The following is a 20,935-nucleotide window of genomic DNA, read 5'->3' as shown; positions in this document are numbered from 1 at the left end:
TGCGGTGATGTATTTGCTAGCAAGAGACATTTTCAAGGACGCACAGTCTTAGCAATTAGACAGTCTCATCTCTATAGTTAAGACAAACACATTGTTTAGAGCCAGCTGTGCAGACACAGGCTAAATAAAGAGCTGTGGAATTAGGACAGGAAAGGTATGAATGCAAATGTTTGCCAGGCATGACAAAAAAAACCTCCAGGTGAGGCATATTACTGTATGCAAATAAAAAACACATTTCATCAGGTACAGAAAGCATATTTTCACTCCTGAGAAATCCCCAAATCTGAGATCACAGCTTTTTTCATCCTCTTTAGGATAAACCCCTGATCTGCATATGCACCTTCGAAATGTAACTGTCTTAACAAACAGCAACACTTCTACTTCAAGTATGACTATTGATATAAGGCCGGAGAAAGTTTTTTTATAGTTCTAAGAACACAGTTTTAGGAATTCCCCTTTTTCTACACCTCAAAAGCTAGAAATGATTGTAGTTCTTTGAATGCCATTTTTAGCTCCTATTTCAGAGTAGCTACTCTCCCAGCACCAGAGGAACCTCAAGTAAAATTAGTGTCCGTTGATTGGTCAAACACATGAGCCACTGCAGCATCGGCAACTGCCATTTTTAAAAACCTGTTAAAACACACACAAAAAAATGCAAACAAGTAAGTTTGAATTCGCAATAGCTGCAACCTTCATGCCGATTTTCAGTCTCCTAGGGCAAAAACTGTGGCCACCAAAGGGTGGGGAAATTTCTGTGGATTCACCGACTGTCTGACCAACTGACCAACCGACCACCAACAAACCAACCAGCTGTAGAGCAAGCTACAGAGCTGCTGGTCACAACTAAAAAGTACTGTATGTAGTTCTCATGGGAGCACCCCAGTGGACACTTTCTCTTGGAGGGACCCCAGAACTCCATCCATCCATTTTCATCCACTTATCCAGGGCTGGGTTGTGGAGGCAGCAGGCCAAGAAAAGTACCCCAGGCGTCCCTCTCCCAATGACACTTTCCAGTTGCTCCTGGGGGACCCCAAGGCGTTCCCAGGCCAGATGAGATATGTTATCCCTCCAGTGCGGGTCTACCCCGGGGCTTCTTCCATGCCCGGAACACCTCTAACAAAAGGCACCTGGGAGGCATCCTGATCGGATGCCCGGACCACCTTAACTGACTCCTTTCGATGAAAAGGAGCAGCAGCTCTACTCTGAGCTCCCACAGGATGTCTGAGACCCCAGAACTGTTTCGTCCAAAAATGCCTTCTGTTGTAGGCTGCTGTCTATAGTAAAAAGTCAACTAATTTTGTATAATAAAAACTATCAATAGCTATTCTCAATTTTCAATTTTAGTGTGAAGCAAAAAAGTTCACTCTTGACCTTTGAAACAGTAGTTTGAAAACTCAAGGTCAACTTACTATACTAGCCTTGTCAAGAACTTTCAGCTGTATTGCATGGAAGTGTCCCTCGAGTTTGTTAAAGCCGAGATGAAATGAAAAATGCCTTTATAACATTTTTAGATCACATCCTCGGCCATATTGTGCACCTATTTAACAATATGTTAAACAATATTTAACAATATACAGAGTATAAATTGACTTCTTCTCTTCCTCCTTGACGGATACTGCTATCCCACCGACCGCACACTCTCTGGGCCTTGCTGTAGTGAAACTCCCACATTTCAACCATCAAATCAAATTCCTCTCACTTTTAAGTTCCACCTGTCTATCCTGTTTGGCTCAGAAATATGATGATACTGAGGCTAGATACTTCATACTTTCATCTGGACTAAGTCTAGGACAACCTCCAAGGTCAAGAATAAACATGCTTTAGTTTAAGGCCAACAAACATGAGGATTCCTGGAAGTGCAATCGATGAAATCATTGTACGTCAACAGATCTATCTCCGTGACAACTAAGCAAACTCTATCTGCTAATAAAGATCATCTGATACAACCAAAAGCTAGTAATTAATACTCGACTTAGGATTGTTGGGTGCATTAACCTGCAGCTCCAAACTCTGAGCATTAAAGGCTAAACTTTCTCGTTCCTCTCAGTTACTGCTGGAATCTGTATAAGTTTACCAGTGTGGTGTCGTGTTTTATATCTCTGTATCGCTGCAAACCTATCATTAACAGAGCAAATACCATGCAGCTGTTAAAATGCTCTTGAAGGCACTGTAAGCGCAGATGGTGGAAGATTCAGTTGGTTTTCGGAAATCACAGGAGAAACAGTGGAACATCTGGTCTTTACCCTGGACAAAGAACAACGGAACAGTGGTGAAATGAAAGAGAAACTCATGCATTTTGAATGTGCGTATAGCCACAGAAAGGCATACTTGGCTGAAATCATTTGCCGCTAATACCCAAATCTAAACTGATCCACAGCAGTGCCGCAGCAGGATCCCATTAACATCAACTCACTTCTGAGACACATCTGGATCGCGCTTTGATACCAGAAGTTTAATGTAAATCAATGGAAGTGATCACCCAAAAAGACAAGATGCCTGCGTGATGAAGAGGCTGCAGCTGCATGTTCGGAGTGATGTCGCCTTAATGACAAAAACCTGATGAATTCCTTTTTTTTGTTTTTTTTTTTCAAAAGTAACGTACAAAAACAGATTTACAGGAGTCATTCGAGGGCCTCTAAAAGAAAATAGGGGCAAGAGGAAAAGACAGAGGGAAGATAAATTGGCAAAAGAGTCTGCAGACTTTAGCAGAGACGGAGACAAGTGCACAGGCAGGGTCAATCCAGACTTTGACGCAGTCTGGTCATAAACTAAAGCTATAGGGATTCTTTTCAGGATCTTGCAGTGCTGTGAAGCTCTGCTAAGACCCTGTCTGGAGCTCGCAGGATTATTACTGCTGCATCTGGCAGAACAGACCAATCCATTACCTCAATGCCATTAGCCCTGTGACATGTTCCTGCTCTGCAAGCTTCACTGTGCTCCCCTCGTGACAGGGCTGTGTGGTGCATGTGAGGGAATCAGAGATGCTCATTTTCTACTCAGACGTCAGGAAATCAAAGAAAGAAGTATCAGCTGATAGAAAAGAATTGATTTATCAGTGCTAAATGGTTACGTGCTCCAGTTTTTTTTAAAGGGAAACATCCGACTGAGAGGATAAAAAACATCTGGGTCTGTCTTGGGTTTTATTGAATACATGGAAGTTGATATTACCGTGCAGTGTGGCGGCTAGGCTATCAGTAAAGCCTTCACTACAGGAAGGTCTTACGTCACGGGACAACCTGAAAGACAATAGGGCCTGCTGGTTCCTTTACAATGTGCACACTTGGACAGGAAACAGACTCCTTAGTTCTGCACAACCCCCATAACTCCACGACTTCTGGACTGCAGCTATTCTCACACTCACTCAGTCTCGAGGATTCAGGGTTTTTTTTTAAGCTTTTGCAGCTACAGATTCGGCTATACGTGCGCCAGGAACTATTACACTCTTTCCCCACAACACGACTAATTTCCTCAGGGGAGTTTTCCGCCTCTTAAAGCCCTTCTGTCAGTTCAAAAGACACAAACGTCTCCACACTCTGGCCTCATCACTTTATAAATCCTAAGCTGAGGAGGACAGCAGACGCACAGATATCTTATAGCCAAATTTAAAGGAGTGATATCCTCAAAGTTACAAAAATGAACATTTGTGTGTGTCCATTCATCGCACAGCACACATTTTCCAGAATGCAGATGACAGTTCAGACTCCAAGAGCAATTTGGCATCAGGCTAAACTGATCTGGCCTTTGGAAAATCACTGAAATTGAAGATGATGTCATTTTTTTACAGGTTGTTAAATCAGGATGTCAAAGATGAGGTTTTTTTGCACAGAATCATGTGCATGAAATGCATATCTGTACGGTTTATCCTTTCTGGCAGCAGTGAGTGAGGAGGGTTAGAGTGTAGAGTGACAGTCATGTTAAATGACTGAGGAGGGGTAACGTTGGCTACACGCAGCAAAACACCAAGAAGAAGTGCACATCAGACAGGAATGGAAAAGCGAGCGCTGGCCTGAACGGTTGATTTGGTTGTGATGAGGAGCAAATGTAATGATCTCATGTGGTTGAAGCAACAGAACAAGGGAAGTGCTGGAACTTTTGTGGTTTTAAACTCTTGATGAAGAAGGGTTCATTTTAACTCCAGAGAGAAGTTATTTTGTCTCACATGGAAGAAGAGCCTGCAGTGAGCGAGAAAAGTCTTCATAAAATCTCTGTTTATCAGCTAAGAAAGAGTTTTTAAAGCACTATGTGTGGTTGCGATTGGTCTTCCACTATATTTATTATTGTTTATGAACAGAATGAAGATGCCATTGTGCATGAACGTCATCACTAGCTACATATCACAGGTCTGGACAGCCACTTCATGGAGCAAGTTCATTTTAGTCCCTCAGGATTTGTCACAGGAAGAATGTTGCTGTTCTCTTTAGCAACTTTTAATGTGGAAAAAAGCCACGTCAGGCAAAGTGAATTTGCAAAAACCTGATTAATCTTGACATTTCTTGAAATTAGAGGAAATACGCTTATTTAATAGTATCAAACTTTTCCTCTGCTACTTTTCAGATGCTACCAGCAGCTACAAGCGTGGTTTAGGTGTGTGTGAAGTTAACCCATGGTAGACAGATGGTTCATCCAAACACCTGCCCAGTAGTTTTTGAAAATGCCTGCCCTTTACCAAATTGGTTTTTAAAGACAACTTCCCAGATGGTTCTGTATGCAACACAATTGCCAGAATAAATGTTGGCATTGTACATTTCTGCAAACCATGGATATGTTACATTGTACATAATGGTGTAGCCGTTATGTTGAAGCTTTATGTTCCAACAATGCTTTGGTTAACATATAGTTAGGTTTGGGCGGTAATACCACTTGGTTATGGTCAGGAAAATATTGAATTTTTGGCTTGAAACATCCAGTTTTGGTGTAACAATTGCCAATGGAGAGGCAGAAACAATTCGCTAAAATAACCCCAATTTCGGTGGCCTAATTGCTGCTGGAAACACAGCAACAAATCGCTTAAAAACACCCACTTACACTGGCACTACCGCTAATGAAAACACAGTGACTGCTTGCTAAAAACACACCCACTTTTGGTGGCATAATCACTGCTGGAAAGGCAGTAACACCTTGCAAAAAACACCCACATTTGTTTGCACAATTGCTGCTGAAAATTAAGCAACAACCTGCTAAAACCACCCACTTCAGTGGTGCCATCACTGCTGAAAACTCAGTAATGACTTCCTAAAAAACACCTACTCTAGGCTGCACAATCGCTGCTGGAAAGGTAGTAATAGCTTGCTAAAAAAAACACCCACATTTGGTGGCACAATTGCTGCAAGAAACTCAGGAATGACTCACGACAAACACCCACTTTTGGTGGCACAATCACCACTGGAAGCTCAGCAACAACTTGCTAACACACACCCATGTTTGGTAGCAAAATTGCTGCTGGAAACACAGTGATGGCTTGCTAAAAAAAAACAACTAGTTTTATTGTTGGTCTCAAACAGTGGTCTGCAGCTTGGCAGTTGCCTTACTTTGGTGTCACACCATCCACCATCCACTTGACCTCCTGACAAGGTCAGTTCATATACATGTTATCAGAACTAAGTTCCTTTAGAAACCTTAGTATGATATGTGTGAAACATACAGTGTAAAATGGTCCTGGTGCTTGACAACCAAAATAAATGTCCATGTATGAAAGATGAAGTCAAACTTTGGAGTAATCTTTTTTCCTTTCTATGAGCCAGGTGTTTAAAGAAACCACAAGTTCTTACTAAAATATAAAAAAGTAATTTAGTTAAATTTATGCAACCAAGACCCCTTCAAAAACAGTCCAGAGAGAAATTTTCCTCTCATTTTTGTACCATTGCAGCTTCAGCCACAACTGACACTTCCCTGCTTACGTAATGACACAAACCACAGAATAAAAGGAGGGGAGGGGAAGTCCAATGTGTCAGTTCAGCTGGTCCACAACTGTGCTCATATTGCCACATGAAAAGCCCAGAGACCCAGGTGTATCACAGTAAAAACATCACCCGCGAGCTAAAAAGCTTACAGGAAGCGAGTGCGTGTTTTTCAGCCAGGTGGCGTCTTTCCCAACTCCTGTCAAACGCCCTGCTGTAGTAGAAGTGAAAAACGGGACCCTGTTGAAGAAAATGGCATTCAAAACAACAGGGCCAGCGCTTCCTCCCTGAGACAGAGAACGAGAAGACCGAGCAGTAATCAGAGAAGAGTTATGAGATCTGCTCACTGAACTGCCTTCCCTTCCCCTCCTCCTCCATCTCCTTCGCTAAACTGCTTTCACTTGTTTTCTTTTTCTTTCGCCGCCTTGTTCTGTGCTTTTTCGCTCAGATTTCCTGGCTCTAGGAGAGGTAGAAAGGAAGGGGGAGGAGCGAGGACAGCTGATGGAGAAAATCTGGGGAAAATAGCATTGGCATTCTTTGCCTCTCTGTGTTCCCCCTTCACGTAGACAATTTCCAATAAGGCTTAGAAGTAAATCAGTCATATTTCTCATCGCATTTGTTACAGGTTTGTTGAAAAAGTCTTAAAACAACCGCAGGCTGCAGCTTTTTGTCCTGAGAAAATCTTTTCTTTCACCACTGTCTGCATTTAATGAGCACAAACTTCTCGAGGCTGCAAATTCCTCTGCATAAAATGAGAACAAACTACTACACAACTTCCTCTAATCCTCCATAAAATAATCAATCACCTGCCAGACATTTCACTCCAAAAAACACATGCTTCATCATCTAAACACACTTCTCCTCTCAGTGTTGGAACTTCCAACACAGTTGAAGAGCGGCAGAACAAATGCAGTACAAGTTTGCCCAGAATAGTTTGGCTTAAAAGACATACTGCAGTAACGACCACTGATGACAGATAAAAAGAGTTACAGCATAAATGGAGGATAAAACTTAAATCTTCCCTCTGCGGTGAAAACGTCCCAACAGCAATGACACACACAAACACCTCGCTGCAGCCTCTTTCATACTTGGCACGGCAAAAATCAACAGTGAAACACTATATATCTGCTTGAGTAAACACGAGTGAATAGGTCATCAGCGCACAAAGTTGGTTTGCAGATGAAGTGTGAGGGATTTGTTGCCTTTGGGAGGGCAAAAAATATTCACATGCTGGAGACAGGCACGTCGGGGAGGGGGCTGTTTAGACTGCAAAGCTGACCCTCAAGTGGGAATACTGTGAACTAAGACTGATCGATATTAGGAGTGTGTATTGCTGTAATATCATCATATTAGAGTTTGTGATTCCATTATCATCCGGCCAAATAAAAAACATTTGGTTTTTGTTAGCCTGTGTAATTGAAAATAACTGTGTGGGAGTGCTGAGAATTGAATTTGCAAAGTAAGGTTTGGTCTGAGGTTTGGACCTCTGTTGTCATGGTCACAATAACAAACTTGTGATTAAGGTTAGGGAAGAATCGTGGTCATGCTTTACAAAAAGTGTTTACTGTTGGTTGCAAACAGAAACAAACAGCAGATAACAGCTAACAGAGGCAAGAATGCAAACGCATGAAACAGTCAGTGGGAAAGGGCTGTTAAAATATCTGCAGGGCTGATGAGGCAAAGTGGAAACAGGTGAGCAGGTGGGCGGGGAAGGTCAGGTGACAGGAGGGAGAGGGGTTACTGTAGTGCAGGAGGGAGTGGCTAGGTGAGGACAGGGACAGGAGGAAGAAGTCAGAGGGCATCTGGTGGATGGGTAGAGAATGACAGGTTTGGGAATGTGGCTGGAGGGAGGAGAGGCAGAATGTGATGCCCTGATCTCCATTTTGTTTTGGTCAAAGCTCTTGCACAACATTTTATGGAAACATAATTGACACCAGATTAGGTGATTATGATTTGGCTTACAGATATCTATAAGGCAAGGAAACAGTATGGTGCCTACCTGTTCACAAATTCTCATATTACAGCCAAACAGTGCACTAAAATATGTTTCTGAGGACATTTTTGGGGAGAAATGCATTAACAGAATCTTTAAAGTTGATCAGCACTCCCCAGACACACCAAACCAACATCAAAGAACTAGTGCCAACAAACAATACCACAAACTATTACAAACTGTTTCTATTACAGAGCTAAACAGATCAAAAATAATAATCTTAACAAATATAACAGGTTTGTTTCGATCCCATGCCCTCTTATATTTCTCCTCTTGTGCACTGAGCTGAACTGCCAATCAGAGGGATGTTTTAAAATCTAAGGAGTCAAAACATTTCTAACATGGTAATCTTTCTGTCAGAGACTTCCAAAACACTCAACATACAGAAATAATTTGCTTCCACTAAGAGAAAATGACAAATTGATGTCAAAAACTGTCTGGCTGGGCCACAGTTGATCCTGGCTTTAACTGTTTGCACATTAAGTCTGTAATGAATTTATGTAGGAAACAGAGATCTGTAAAGAAGAAGAATCTAAATGTCATGCTGCTTTTGGAGAATTGCATATGAATCATGACATGTTTACAGTGTAATCTTTTACAGTGTTTTCTGGTGTTTTAGGACAGAGTCAGCTTTTCCCCATCGCTGTTATCACTGTTTCTGTGGCCCTTGGCAGACAGAGAGGAAGTCAGCATGTTCATTGTTCCCACCATTCCCTGTTTCTCAGCTACCTTCCTGGTGCCATTATAAATGGGTGAAGGAGCTGACCCCCAAAGCATGATTGCCCAACGCCCCTGTGAGTCTGCGTTGCATCTAAAGCTTGGCGCAGGCTGATATAGGAGGATGGATACAGTGTTCAAGAGTTACAACCCACAGGCAGAACATCTCCGGATGTTGTCAGTTTAGCTCCAGCCATGTCTGAGCCACATTCCTAAGGTACCCTGAGTTGGGCTGTGCCAAAGCAAACCCTTGAGGCCCAGACAGGGTCACAGTGTAACCCCTGCTGAGAGATACTCAGTTTCATCCCACAGGAAGGATTTACTGTCCAGGACTGTGCCTTTCAGTCTGCGGCTAATAAGCAACTGGGTCAGGCCACCACAAGCCCGTCTAAATAATAAATGAAAACAGAGACACGTCGCAAAAACTTGCCAGATGACTGTCCGACTCGGTTTGTTTTCAGGAGCAGAATGAGTCCTAATGTTGATTTTGTGGGAATACATGTTACAGGCAATGGCCTACTTTCCATTTGTATGCTGATATTAGGGTGGGACAATTATTCAGTTTTATGGTTCATTGAGTTTAAAGCCACTATGTGAAGAGTTTTGAGATGATTATCGCATCTTTCAGTTTTTTCTGGTGACATCAGTTTTTGTTTGTAGAAAAATGAAACAATTCTGTGTAGACTTGGCGAGGACTCCAGCCCCTCATTCTCAGTGGCTCTGGTTTGGATCTTAAATTATGTGTCTTCTGAAAGAGGAAATAAAATGTTTCTCTTACAAATGAAAAATTGAATCCATGAGCATTAAAGCGCACTCTTGCAGAAACAACCTTACTTGGTCTGGTATGACCAGCAGCTTATGGTGGATGATGTTAGTTCACTTTAGGGAGATATATGGCTGTGCAACTGACATGACTGAAACAGTCTGCTAAATCATCTCTGCTTAAAGCTACTGAGACACAATGCTCAAACATTTGCCATAATCTCTTAATTGTAGTCAATTTGCCCACTGTTAGGCTGAAGTTATATAACGGCTTTAAGTAGAATTTCATGGTTAAGTTGTCCCAAAGTAACATAGCCAGATATGTCCCCAGCCGTCATTATAAACACACAAGTTTTTGTCTCTACAAACATGGCTGGACATGTCCAGAGCAATTGTTAAAAAACACCTGCCCTGCGTTCCAAATCGCATACTTCTACTATATACTTTTATTATGTGCTGCAGCTGCCCTTAAAAAGTATGTAGTGTAGTATGCAGTATGCATGCAGTATGCATACTATTGGGACACACTACATCCACCATCACATCGCTCCCTGAACTCTGACCCTCTTTCTCACTTCTGCCGCCGTCCGTAGCGCCACATTTGAATATTTTGTGTTGTTGTACTTCGGAGATGCAGCAAATCTCCTCTCGTCGAGCTCGCCAGAGTCGTGCATACCGTCAGAGGTGCCAGAGAGCTCTGTTGCTGTTATGTCATAATGTAGTATGTTGTTGTTTCTAATAAACTGATGTGTTCACGTAAACAGTTCCAAGCCTATTATTAGAGACCTGTCTATTGAACTAGTCACCAGTAGGCATATTAACCCCCTTCACACATAGCTCTCTGTTGCTGGCAGATGTTTGATGTTAAATATATTTACAGCTATGCAGCTGCTGGCACTATATTCTGTCTGCACGTGAAGCAGCCTTACAATCACATTACTTTTATTTGTAGTGTAACATACTTGCACATTCTTACTATGACTTTTACTATTTATATATTTACTAGTCTATACTGCTCATACCTGGCCCATAGTGTATTCATATTTAGTCATATTCATTCATTATTTATACCACACTTACACCACTGCCTATACTGGTAGAATCTTCTATACTGTAGTCATAGTTGAACCCTAACATTGATTATACTATGAATACAATAAAGTTGAATGTTGTAACCATGTTCTTGCAAAACTGTATGATATGTGACAGTATATAATCAGATCATTGCAGTCCTAATATGTAGTGTCTTAGTATCTCAAATTAAATAAACCATGTATGAAAGGAAGTGTGGGCGTTGGTTGTACAAGCAGCTCAGTCAGTGCGACGTAACTTCTGCTGCGCAAAGGATTGTGGGTCAGAATGGCCAAAGAAGCATGCTGACATGCATACTGCGAAATATGACCGGATGTAGTAGAACATCCTGGTACTTTTGGCACACTGCATCTCACATACTATGTATTGGGACACACTAATTCTTTTTCTGGCATACTAAATAGTATGGTAGTATGGGTATTGGGACGCAGGGCTGCTTTTATTGCTACAAACAAAACTGGACACGTCCTGAATTATCATTAAAAATACCTGCTTTTGTAGCTGCAAACACAGCTGGAAATGACCCATAATGACATTAAAAAACACGTGTTTTTGTTGCTACAACATGGCTGGACATGTCCGAAACTGTGATTAAAAAAAAAACTGCTGTTGCTGCAGCGGCCCGGGTTCAACTCCAGCCTGTGGCTATTTGCTGCATGTCACTCCCTCTCTCTTTCCCCCCTTCACACTCATCTGTCCTATCAATTAAAGGCTTAAAAATGCTTTTGTGGCTAGAAACCACAACATACATGTCCCAAATTATCATTTAAAAAAAAATTGCTTTTGTTGCTACAAACACAGCTGGACATGTCATAATATGATGTTAAAAAAACACCCACTTTTGTAGCTACAAACATGGCAGGACATGTCCAGAACTATTGTAAGAAAAAAACAAAAAAAAAACACCTGCCTTTGTCACTGCAAACATGGCTGGACATGTCCTGAGCTGTCATTACAAAATAACACCCACTTTTGTAGCTACAAATATGGCAAGACATGGTCCAAACTGTTGTTAAAAGCACCTGCTTTTGTCACTACAAACATGGCTGGAAACGTCCCAAAATTACATTAAATTGATTGATAATTGTTTCGACCATATTACCCTGGCCTATCGGATAGAAAAAAGCCTTCCATTTATTATCTTAACGATGTTGATACGGTGTTCCTTTTCACTTGGAACCACACAACATGTTGTTTTGTAAGATAAACAGAAACAAAGTTGGCTATTCATGTATGAAACATTCATGTTAACCTGTTATTTGGACAAAAGCCTGGGAGATAATGAGGAATAAAGTCCTTCATCTGGAAAAACCTTCAGTCTGTAGCATTTATTTTTCTTTCTTTGGTAATCTGATGCACAATTTATTTGAAATGTTGCATAAAAGCATGTTGCCTCAAAGTGTGTGGATGTATATGTTATGATGGTTAATGCTTTTCTTTTGCATATTTTTAACCAGACAATGTTGTGTCGTATCTAACTAACTAACTCTATTAACGCAGCAGTGACATTACTGCAGCAGGAGGACACTGTGTGTAAGACCCTGATGTGAATACTCCCAGTGTGTGGTGGGGAAACAGCCCAGACTGCTTCCTGATTAGTTTAGTGGACCACAGGACGAGGTGGGCAAGGACTGTGTAATCTGCCACTGTGTGTGAGTGTGTGAACGTGGGCATGCGTGTGTGTGCGTCCATGTGTGTGTCTTTTTAAGGAGGGGGGATTTGACTGTGGCCGTGGTGGTTCCAGACCATGTAATTACTCCCACTTAGCATGGAGAAAAAAAATAACAATTTCAGTCATAACACAGGAGGGAAATTATGGTCGGGAAGCCACTGGCTATGGACTATACTCTGTCTATATCTGCACAGGTTGTTCTCCAAGTTGACGCATTCAGGACAATTATCAATTTCCCCCGAAATACTGCGGGTGCACTTCCAGCAGCTCCTCAATGGACGGATCCAGTGAGTCAGCATTTCCAACAAAGTCGAATGAGTAATCTGTCTCGTCCCGATGCACACCCACAGGAGGATGATGCATCTCACTCTATATTTAGTGGGGTTAATCAGTAAATTAACCTCACTGAAACAAACTAATTGACGCTCATCTTGCATGAAACCCAAAGCACTTCTGACATCTCGTGAGGAGACAGCCCGGCGCTTTGTTCTCTCTGAGAAACACCTTGAAATCTTCGGCTGACTGACAGTTATAAACACAGGCTGTAGCTGCTATTTGTTTTCTTGTGGGCAGCTCTAAAACCGCAAGAATACTACATTCATCATGCCAGAGCAAATTTAAGATTGGTGATGACAATGCATGAGAGGAACGGGTTGAGTGTATATGTAGTGTCGGTGAGTCACTGGTAAACTCAGAGAAAGAGACCACAGCACAAAAGAAGAGAGACCATAATGTATCTGTGGTGAGGTTTGATCAGGTTTTTGATCAAAATCAGTGACTCAGTGACTCAGTGATTACTTCACCGGGTTCTGAAATTTCCTTTTCACTGTCTGACTCATTCTCTCTCAACGTTTCCTGCTCGCTGAATGTTTTACACACTCCCAGAACCTGTAAACCACTGTGAGACATACAGTAAATGAGCTCTAGGATGTTACATTGTCATCTTACTGGTATAAAGCTGATGCATTAGGGCTGCTCATAAATGTATATCAAGAAACCGGATGTCAAGATGACGCCTATTCAGTTCAATGAAACTGCTCGCCTGGCACATTCGAGAAAACAGTTTCGAGCTTCTGGGCTTACTTCTTGGGTACGTGGCTGAATAAAGATGTGCAGTTTTGTTTTTTTGTTAAATCCCCTTTCTCTGCTCGAGGACAGTTTAATAAATATAAAACCCCCCCATGGAAAAATCAGAATAAAGAGTCATAATTGACCTTGTTTCCAATTTGAGGTGCCCTGTCAACAGTTTTACAGATTTTTTTTTTTTTTGCTGCAGTACCACTAGGGGCCACTGGGAAAAATTGAAGGGAAGGCTGAGTGGTGTTCCTGGGAGCCTGGGGCTTCTTGATTATGGCAAAAACCATAATCATAATTATTAGGGATCAATATTGAGATTTAAAATGATTAGTCATTGACTCTGGAAACATCAAGCATCATTCAACTTTTTTAAATTGAGAAAAAGCCTTTTTAACAGGGGATTTTCTTAAACTCTAAATATAATTCAACTGAAAAAATATTTTTAAAAATGTAAAAAAGAAAAACATGAAATAAATGCATAAAATAAACACTATATAACATATATTGTAAATATAAGTACTGGGCAAGAGGAGAGGGAGAGACCCCACGCTGCTGGCAGAAAAGCCGTGGACTGCGATTACTCTGAGCACCATGCATAGGGATGAATTACAATATATCTGAAAACATGTCTCTCTTTTTCCCTAATGGTCTGAAAAAGTTGCCAAATTTGTCCCTAGTCGCTAAGTCACTAAGAAATAAAGTCACTAAGATGCTCTGAAAAGTGGCTAAGTGGGCAACACTGAGTGCACTGCTGTAAAGGAAAGGGATGCATTAGAGTCATAACACAAGACAAAACTATGGAATCATTGCAAAACAGAATGCAGCAAAATAATTTTAAAGTTTTATGTCAATTTTAAAATTAGAATAAAATTATTAAAAGTTTGAAGCTAAAATTGTTATTAAAAATAAAAGTCAATGCATTGCCTAGCCCTGAAAATAAGTTTTTTAAGTTTGTACTGAAATGCTTAACTATGCACTTATCACTATTTTTTTTTTTTTTGTGTGTGTGGAAGGAATCGTTCTTTGTAACGAATCAACAGTGAGTTATCATCCAACCCTGCAGTCCATCTCAGCTCTATGGAGCACTTTACCATCTTTCGGCTTATTGTTTTGGTTTTACAACTTTGTCGTTCCGATTCACTCTCACGGCTCTCATCAGCCTCACTTCCAGCAGGTGGCTGTTGTCAGTGAAGAAGCTAAACCCACTGTATGCTACTTGCACAACACCAAACAGCAACGACACAAAGTTAGGAACCAGCTGGTGAACACTGTGAAGCATTTAGCTGCTAAAGAGTCAGACATTTTACCTCAGGAGTTGGTGGAGACCAATACAGATCAAATATTGGGCTTATATTCGGAAACGCAATTGTAAATGAATGCTAATGTTAGCTACATTACCTGTATAAGCTAACATGTTAATGCCATGTTTTCAGCTTGATGCTCTCCCCTAAGTGGGCCCCAAAACATGTTATTCAGATTTACATGCAGAATATAATAATTGATTAAAGACAGTGCTTACGATTTGCAACCTCAGATGTTTTGTAATCAAATAAATATTTCAGCGGTAAGCAAGACAGTGTGTGGTACTTTTTCTTTTTGTTTTAAATAATACATATATATATAATATAATATATGTGTTTCTTTTACTTTTTGACCTTCCATTTTGTGTGGAGAGCCACAGAATTTTATCGCGCTTGTTTTTAGATTTGTCATCTTTTGCACTCTTCTTTGGTCTCAAAATTATATTAATGAATTTTATATTTCATACCCTAAAGGACTTTTTATACCCAGTTTTAATGTCGTTGAATATAAATAGAGTTTATTATTTATCTTTTATATCCTTAAAGTGACATCCTACAATAAGTACAAATGCTTGCATTCAAAAGATTGTATTTTTTCATGTATCAAATAGATATGAAAACTGTCGTGGTGCCTTCTGGGTAAAGTTACTCCATTGAGTGTTCTTGTAAACAATCCAACAAAAAACAACAAACACCATGTATGTTTTCTCCCGAAAAATTACTTCCTAGAGAGAACAAGCTCAAATTCAAGATTTTTCTGAGACAGTTGTGCTGTATATATATGCAGGATAATTAGCACCTGGCATTGCAGCACTTTAAGCTCTGACTGGGAGATTTTATTCTGCTCTTTCTGTTCTCAAGATAATAATGATAATAATAATAAAAAACATCTGCTTTGACTGACAGGTTGTTAAAAACGTATCAGAACTGCTGACAGGAGGCTTCAAAAGGCATCTGTCAGCTGCAAAGTATTTTTGAACCATTACAGCGAGCACACAGTTTACATTCGTAACACATACACTCCTGACAAAGAGGAGCGGTTCCCTACAGTTGGTTTGCCAGGGGTTGGAAGATTGCCTGGGCAGGCAGGAGGCGAGAGGGAGCCAGAGAGCTGCATGGAGGGGAGTAACAAACAGAAGGTGAAGCTCTCTTTTCCCATTTTCACTCCCCACACCTTCTCCAGCGAAATCCCTCTCTCTCTCGAGCACACGTACCTCCCTCCCTGGCAACGCTTTGAGCCTGATACGACCACAGTTTAGATAAGCATTCCTCCACAATGAGAAGCCAGAAGTGTTTTTCTTCTCAAACAAAGCCCAAGAAATGCCTTTGGTTTCTGATGGGAGCTGTGAGTTTGTTTTCAGTTTAGGGTTATCCCAGGAACACGCAGGTTTCTCTCCCAAAATAGGCAGTACAGAGAGTGGATGGGGAGGAAAAAGAGGGGTGGGAGGAGGAGGAGGAGAAGAAGAAGGGAGGGAGTTTGGTTAATGAGCACCAGATGCCTTACCTTCGGTGGTAGCCACATTCTTTGGAGCTTTAGTTGGTGTGTGATCTGTGCTCGAACTTATGTCAGAAGAGATGCTTGAGCTCCCTTTACCTGCAGGGGAAATAGGAAGAAAAACAAAATGCTTGGACACATATAGCAACGTAAAGATGACAAACTGCACATGTGATGCATTGTTTTTTACCGCACAGCCTTTGAACATATTTTTATTTGAGACAAAACTCTTTCTTACGCTTAATTCCTGAAGTGTCTGTCAGAGATAAGGTGTTTCATGAGGTATTTAACACAGTAAGGAGGTATGGAGTGTAAGGAAATATAAAGCCCATCACTCTCTGCTTTCATGACTTTTATGCTCCTCACTTTTGGATGAATGGTTAGGCTTGGCTCATGCACAAAGTCTCTGCTGGTTTGTTTGAGTGAATATCTGTTGTTTGATATTTGGAAGAAGAATAAAGTCTTCTGAAATCCCGCTCAGCCTCAAACTTCCACGGAAGACGAGTGAGGAAACACTCAAGATATGAGCGACCACTCTCTTAATGAGTGATTACAATGAAATGTATCATCAGCTGCGTACTTCTTGGGTCATAGAGTCTGTACAACTGCCACATGAAAGTGCTTTATACTGAGTTTACATGAATTTACAGCTCTTACACGATGAGCTATGCTTGTGTTGTTGGATTTAGATTTCCATACAGTCGCACAGGAGAGCTAAATTTCAGTATATTTTTTGAATGTGTGCCTCTGCTACTGCACTACAACAGGCCCGACTGCCATGGTGACTGCAGGCTGCCTGTGGAGTGCTTGTTTATGGCATTTTCATTCCTCTGTCGGATCATAAATGCAGCTTTGTGGCTTTCCTGAGACTAAGTATGCGCCTTTCACCCAGCACGAAGAGGTATTCCCAAACAGTCACACCCACATGCACATCAAGTGCAGCCACCTAAACAGACTAGACAGTTCCCGAAATAAGCAGTAAATATGAAAGAGAGGGGGGAAAAAAATGCAACCTGTGACTCCACATTCAGCCGCACAAAAGACATTCGTTCACACAGATGCATATGAAGCGATTTTAAACCAATGCAGCTCATATGGTATGACATTTTGTGGTGACATCACTGAGCCGGCACATCTGTTACGGCTCTTTCAGTCCCCAGAAATGACTCAGAATCTTATGAGGAGCTTGCAGATGTCCACTTTTCTAATATCCGAGCAGAGAAAGCATAAGGCTGGGTAAACACCAGCAAATATATCTTAAGATTTAGCTGCAGGTTTCTTTCTCTCAGCATGAAGAATTCTGCCTGTGTGGATCTGTGCGAGGCTGGTTGTCTTTCGTGGAAAAACAACTTTCAGAAAAGCTCCTGCTTCCTGTCTTATGCTTACATAATGTGTTGGTGGAGGGTTGCTGCATAGTTGCGACCAGTGTGTAATTAATTGTGGAATCACACTTGAAAACAGATGTGGACAGATGGACTGCAGAATTCTGCACTTGTAGCTAAGATGCTGGTCCCAGACACTAAAAAAATGACACTTTAAATACTGTGCAATATTTTTCTTTGTGAAACGATACTATGAATAAACGTGTAATAATGTGAATATTAAAGATACAGTCCATAAGATTTTTATAAAATCAATCCCAGATTCAATGATTTAGAATTCTAGCAGCAAAAGCAGTACAGTTCACTTATTGTCTGTGATTACCTCACTATTAAGTAGTTTTCACACGTGGTGGTGGAGTCCACCATTCGCCACTGTATTTGCACTACAAACCTTCGCACAAAGTATTCAACAGAAACTATTGGGCTGTGTCTAGCATGAAATTAGATCTTGGTGAGAAAACTTCTTCTTTAACTTAGATCACTAAACCTGCAATGATTACTCAATGAATCAATAAGTCAAGCGACTGAAAATTTATTCTCAACTATTTTGATGATTGATTAATCGTTTTGAATGGTTAAATGCCAATATTCTCTTTTTCCAGTGTCAATATTTGCTGATTTTATTTGTCGTCTGTGAGTGTTAATTAAATATCTTTAGGTTTTGGACTGCTGGAGAGACAATCCAAAACATCTGAAGACATCACCCTGAGTTCTCTTGAACATTTTTCACTATTTTCTGCCATGTTAAAGACAAAACACTTGATCACTTAATCAGCTGAATAGTGGATAAGAAAATAATCATCAGTTACAGCTCTAAAAACCCAACGCTCTCTCATATCTAAATGACAGAATAGGTCAATTTCCACTGAGTCAGTCGCAGTTTTAAACACGTTCTTAATATCACAAAATTGTTGCAGTTCTGTTTTAAAACTATCTGATTAGGTCTGGAACAACATCATGGTTTGGCATGAAATAAGTACTTTTTTTTTTTACTAACATAATGTGACCTATGTCATTATGTCACATACATCACTAGCATAGCAGGCTACACATACTAGCATACTAGGCCTCATTGAAGCAAGCTTTGACTTCGGGACATGAACATCTGTATCCTGGGTTAAAGTCCTGTGCTTGTTTGACCTATTCACCGAACCCTCCCACCCATCCTATAGGAGCTTCTTTGATATTTGTACAGCATTATGTGGACTTTGTAGCTTTTTATGCTACATCACATCACTTCCTCCTCTGCTATGCTAATAATTACTACGGCCATGAGTGGGCGTCACTTTACAGAAAAATGTAAATATGGGTCACAATAAGCTACTTCAACAGTTGACCTGTGTGGTTTGGTTTTGTTTGGGTTGTTATAGTGCAGCCAAACAAACAGTTGCTTTTGAGGGGGATTTCTAATCAGACTAGCTTAAAGTAGCCACCAGTAAGCACTCGTGTCACCAAATCCACTAGGACTAAGATCTTACGGACTATGACTTTAAGGTGCAATGTTTTGGGTTTTTTTGGGGGGTTTTTTCCAAGAGAGGTTAACACTCCGGCCAACTGGCCAATGTCCTCGAGTATTGAGATATTAAACAGTTGGGCTGTGGATCATAAAATGTGTACTGACCTCTATGAAACCCCTAAAAAAGTCCTCATCTGTTGGCCAATAAAGCTTGCATTTAATGTGTCACTTTTATCTGCAAAATGACTCATAAGAATATTTATTAAAGCACTTAATGTTTCTCAGGCTTGTTCCAATGTCTTCATTTACCCCTGCAGTCAAACCAGAAACTAAAGCTGCATCAATGGTGAATCATAAAAGGGGGGCTTTTAGCGCCAGACTCAAATCAATCCTCGTGAGCTCACAAAGGATCACAGATTTGATTGAGGAATATTACATCAACAAAAAGCACAAGTCTCTGTTTGCACTAGAACTTAGTTTGATGTATAATGCATGTGCTTTATATTGTAAACCAACTGCAACCATTGGGTATTTGTCTATCTTGCAATAAAAGGGAGAATTAAGTCCTTATGAATCACTAGAGGTTATTTGTAAAACAGGAATACAATCTGCAGAGCCAACACCACATTTTTCCCACTTGACTAATGACTGTTAATCTAACAAAGATTGCGAATGTTGCAGATTCAGCTCAAGGAAGATTCACATCTGTGATAGGATCTGTTCATGTACCTGAACAGGCTGGATTCCTGGGTGGAGCTGGTCCACTTGTTATTTTTAACATCAGGACTTCCAATCTTTTCTCTGCAGTTATTGACTTAGGAAGAGAGCACATTGGAATGTTATTTATACAAACATTTCTGCTCTGGAGAGACAGAAATAATGTGTTTGGTGGAGTCCGACCACAGTTTTTTATGAATAAGTAATGTCGAGGATTAGAAGAAAAAGACAGGGAAGAGGTAGGAGGTGATATATGGAGGCTAATATTCTTGGTACAAACTGAATAAAGTCAAGTTTGACCGCCCTGCTGAACTCACGTTTGGAGATTTTATCAATGTTGTGGTATGAGAGTCGACATATATGGATTTAGGTTTTTATGATATCACAAAAAAAGTTTTTCTATGAAGTTAAGCTCCAGTTAAGTGAAATAATCGGAATATATCTGATAGCTGAGTGAGGTGGGCGGCTTGACCATCAGCTCATTGTTGATATATAAATAAGGGAGGAAATCTGTGCCAGAGGGGCAATATTTGCATTTTGATTATGGTCTGAATATCTTAGCAAACTGCAAAAGACCCACTTGAGGTTACTGAACTAAAAGATTACTATTCGCTTTGTAGGAATATATTACTTTAAAGGACCAGTGTGTAGGATTTAGTGGCATCTAGTGGTGAGAACTGTAGACTGCAACCAGCTGAAATCTCTCCTATGTACCAAGTGTGAACTCCCAGTTAGAATTCCTTCAATGTTCAGGTTTTAACTGGGAGCTGAATTGTCCGCAGTGGTCTCCTTCTCTCAAAAACAAACATACCAGCTGATTAAAACTAGTAAAATCACTGACTGAAGCAGTTTCACATTACAAATTAGTATTTGTCCAATGCTGTTTGGCTTGACAGGCAGCTAGCCCAGCACCTGCTAATGTGTGCTCACCTTTTTTCTCCGATAACTTAAAATCCTGATGTTGTGGAAATATGTTCTGGGAGCCGAATTATCCACTGGGGTCTTTTTCTCTCCAAAACAAATGGATCCATTGATTAAAACTGGTAAAAACACTAGATAAGGCAGTTTTATGTAAGAAATCAGTGTTTTTCTTATGCTGTTTGACTCATCACAGAAGAGCTGCTAACTAGGGCGGCCAATGTGAAAACATGAATCGCCCTATCTACAGCTAGTGTTTGGTTTTTCGGTTCTGGGCTGCTGTGACTCATGACTCATTCTAAGGTAACAAAAACATGACCACTCCTATTTTCAGCTGATTATACACTTAAGAAAACTTACTTACCTCTAATATTCCATTTCTGCCAATGGGTGGCCCTAAATCCTACACACTGGACCTTTAAGGTGAATCCACTATAAGAAACCATCCAAGGAGAA

The 20,935-nt window shown here is 40.6% G+C and overlaps 1 protein-coding gene across 1 annotated transcript in view; it reads right to left on the bottom strand.

The window, feature by feature from the left end:
- Positions 1-20,935, bottom strand: part of si:dkey-192l18.9 (F-box/LRR-repeat protein 7) — a 36,469-nt gene that overhangs the window by 14,051 nt on the left and 1,483 nt on the right. Inside the window, exon 2 of the mRNA XM_049565748.1 lies at positions 16,016-16,105. Within this exon, the coding sequence (XP_049421705.1) occupies positions 16,016-16,105 (90 nt within the window). The remainder of the gene's footprint in view (positions 1-16,015; positions 16,106-20,935) is intronic.

This window comes from Epinephelus fuscoguttatus, linkage group LG21 (assembly GCF_011397635.1).
Source record: "Epinephelus fuscoguttatus linkage group LG21, E.fuscoguttatus.final_Chr_v1".
Lineage (NCBI taxonomy): Eukaryota > Metazoa > Chordata > Actinopteri > Perciformes > Serranidae > Epinephelus > Epinephelus fuscoguttatus.
The sequence above is the reverse complement of the archived record's forward strand: the minus strand, read 5'-3'. Positions and strand labels throughout refer to the sequence as shown.